This window comes from Emiliania huxleyi, assembly GCF_000372725.1.
Source record: "Emiliania huxleyi CCMP1516 unplaced genomic scaffold EMIHUscaffold_46, whole genome shotgun sequence".
Taxonomy (NCBI): domain Eukaryota; phylum Haptophyta; order Isochrysidales; family Noelaerhabdaceae; genus Emiliania; species Emiliania huxleyi.
The window spans coordinates 67,032-68,110 of NW_005198537.1; the positions used below are offsets into that span (position 1 = coordinate 67,032).

Sequence of the window (1,079 nt, forward strand, 5' to 3'; positions counted from 1 at the left end):
GCCGGCGGCGGCCCCTCCCTCCGCGAAGCAGCCACGCCCGGTGCGGGGGCGGCGGCGGCGCGGGCGGCGTCGGCCAAGCGGTCGCGGCTCGCCCTCGAGGCGGGCGAGGAGGGAGGGGGCGTGGTGTCGCCGCCGCTGTACGCGGCGCGCAGCGCCAAGCAGCCGCGCCGCTCGTCGGCGGAGTACTCCGGTGCGGGCTGGGGCGGGGCGGGCGGTGCCCCCCTCGTGACGAGCAGCGCGAGCTGCCAGGCGGCGCAGCGGATCCTGCGCGCACTGGACGTGCTCGACGCGCCGCCGCCGCGGACGGTGCGAGAGCCTCCGCCGGGCAGGTGCGCGCAGGGTGGGGCGAGTGGAGCGAGCGGCGGGGTAGTGGGGCAAGAGGCGGGGTTGGAGGGCAGGGGGGGAAGGCGGGGCTGGGAGGCGCACTCGCTGAGCCCTCACATCTCCCCGCGCGCAGGGTTGGCCCCTTGGCCATCGGGGCGGCCCCGGCCCCGGCCCCGGCCGACGGCGCCTTGGCGCCTTCCCTCGCCCTCATCGCCGAGCCTCCGCCTCCAAAGTCGTCGCGCGTTGACTCGGTGCTGCCTCGGCTGCCGCCCGCGCCAAAGGCAGGCGCGGCAGCCGAGGCCCGCCCGCCCGCCGCGCCCGCGCCAACGCCTCCCGCGCCCGCCGCGCCGGCGCCGGCGCCCGCCGCCGCACCATCCGCGAGCCTCTTCGGCGGCGTCAAGTTTGGCGCGGAGAAGCCTGCTGCGCCGCCAGCGCCGCCGGCCGGCAAGGGCGAGGGCGAGGGCGCCAGCTCGCAGAAGGCAGCGGCGCCGCCACGCTTCGGGCAGCCACCGTCGGCGGCGGCGGCGCCCAGCATCTTCTCGCCCGCCGCGGAGCCTGCTCCGGCGCCCCACCCACCGGCGACGAGCTCGCTCTTCAAGTTTCCGACCACGCCGGCCGCGCCGAGCGCCGCGCCGAGCGCCGCGCCCAGCGCCGCGCCCAGCTTCCAGTTCGGGACTTCTGCGGCTGCGGCCCCGAGCGCAGCATCTCCGGCGTCGGCCGCGTTTGCTGCGCCCGCGCCCGCGCCCGCCGCGGCG

The 1,079-nt window shown here is 80.2% G+C and overlaps 1 protein-coding gene across 1 annotated transcript; it reads right to left on the bottom strand.

Annotated features, from left to right (window-relative positions):
- Nucleotides 1-531: 531 nt before the first annotated feature.
- Nucleotides 532-859, bottom strand: EMIHUDRAFT_210856 (hypothetical protein; the record flags this gene model as incomplete). The annotated part of the gene is made up of 2 exons (XM_005768298.1): nt 532-587; nt 697-859. 2 exons carry the CDS (start codon nt 857-859, stop codon nt 532-534), a joined length of 219 nt encoding a protein of 72 aa, XP_005768355.1.
- Between the last annotated feature and the right edge of the window lie 220 nt (nt 860-1,079).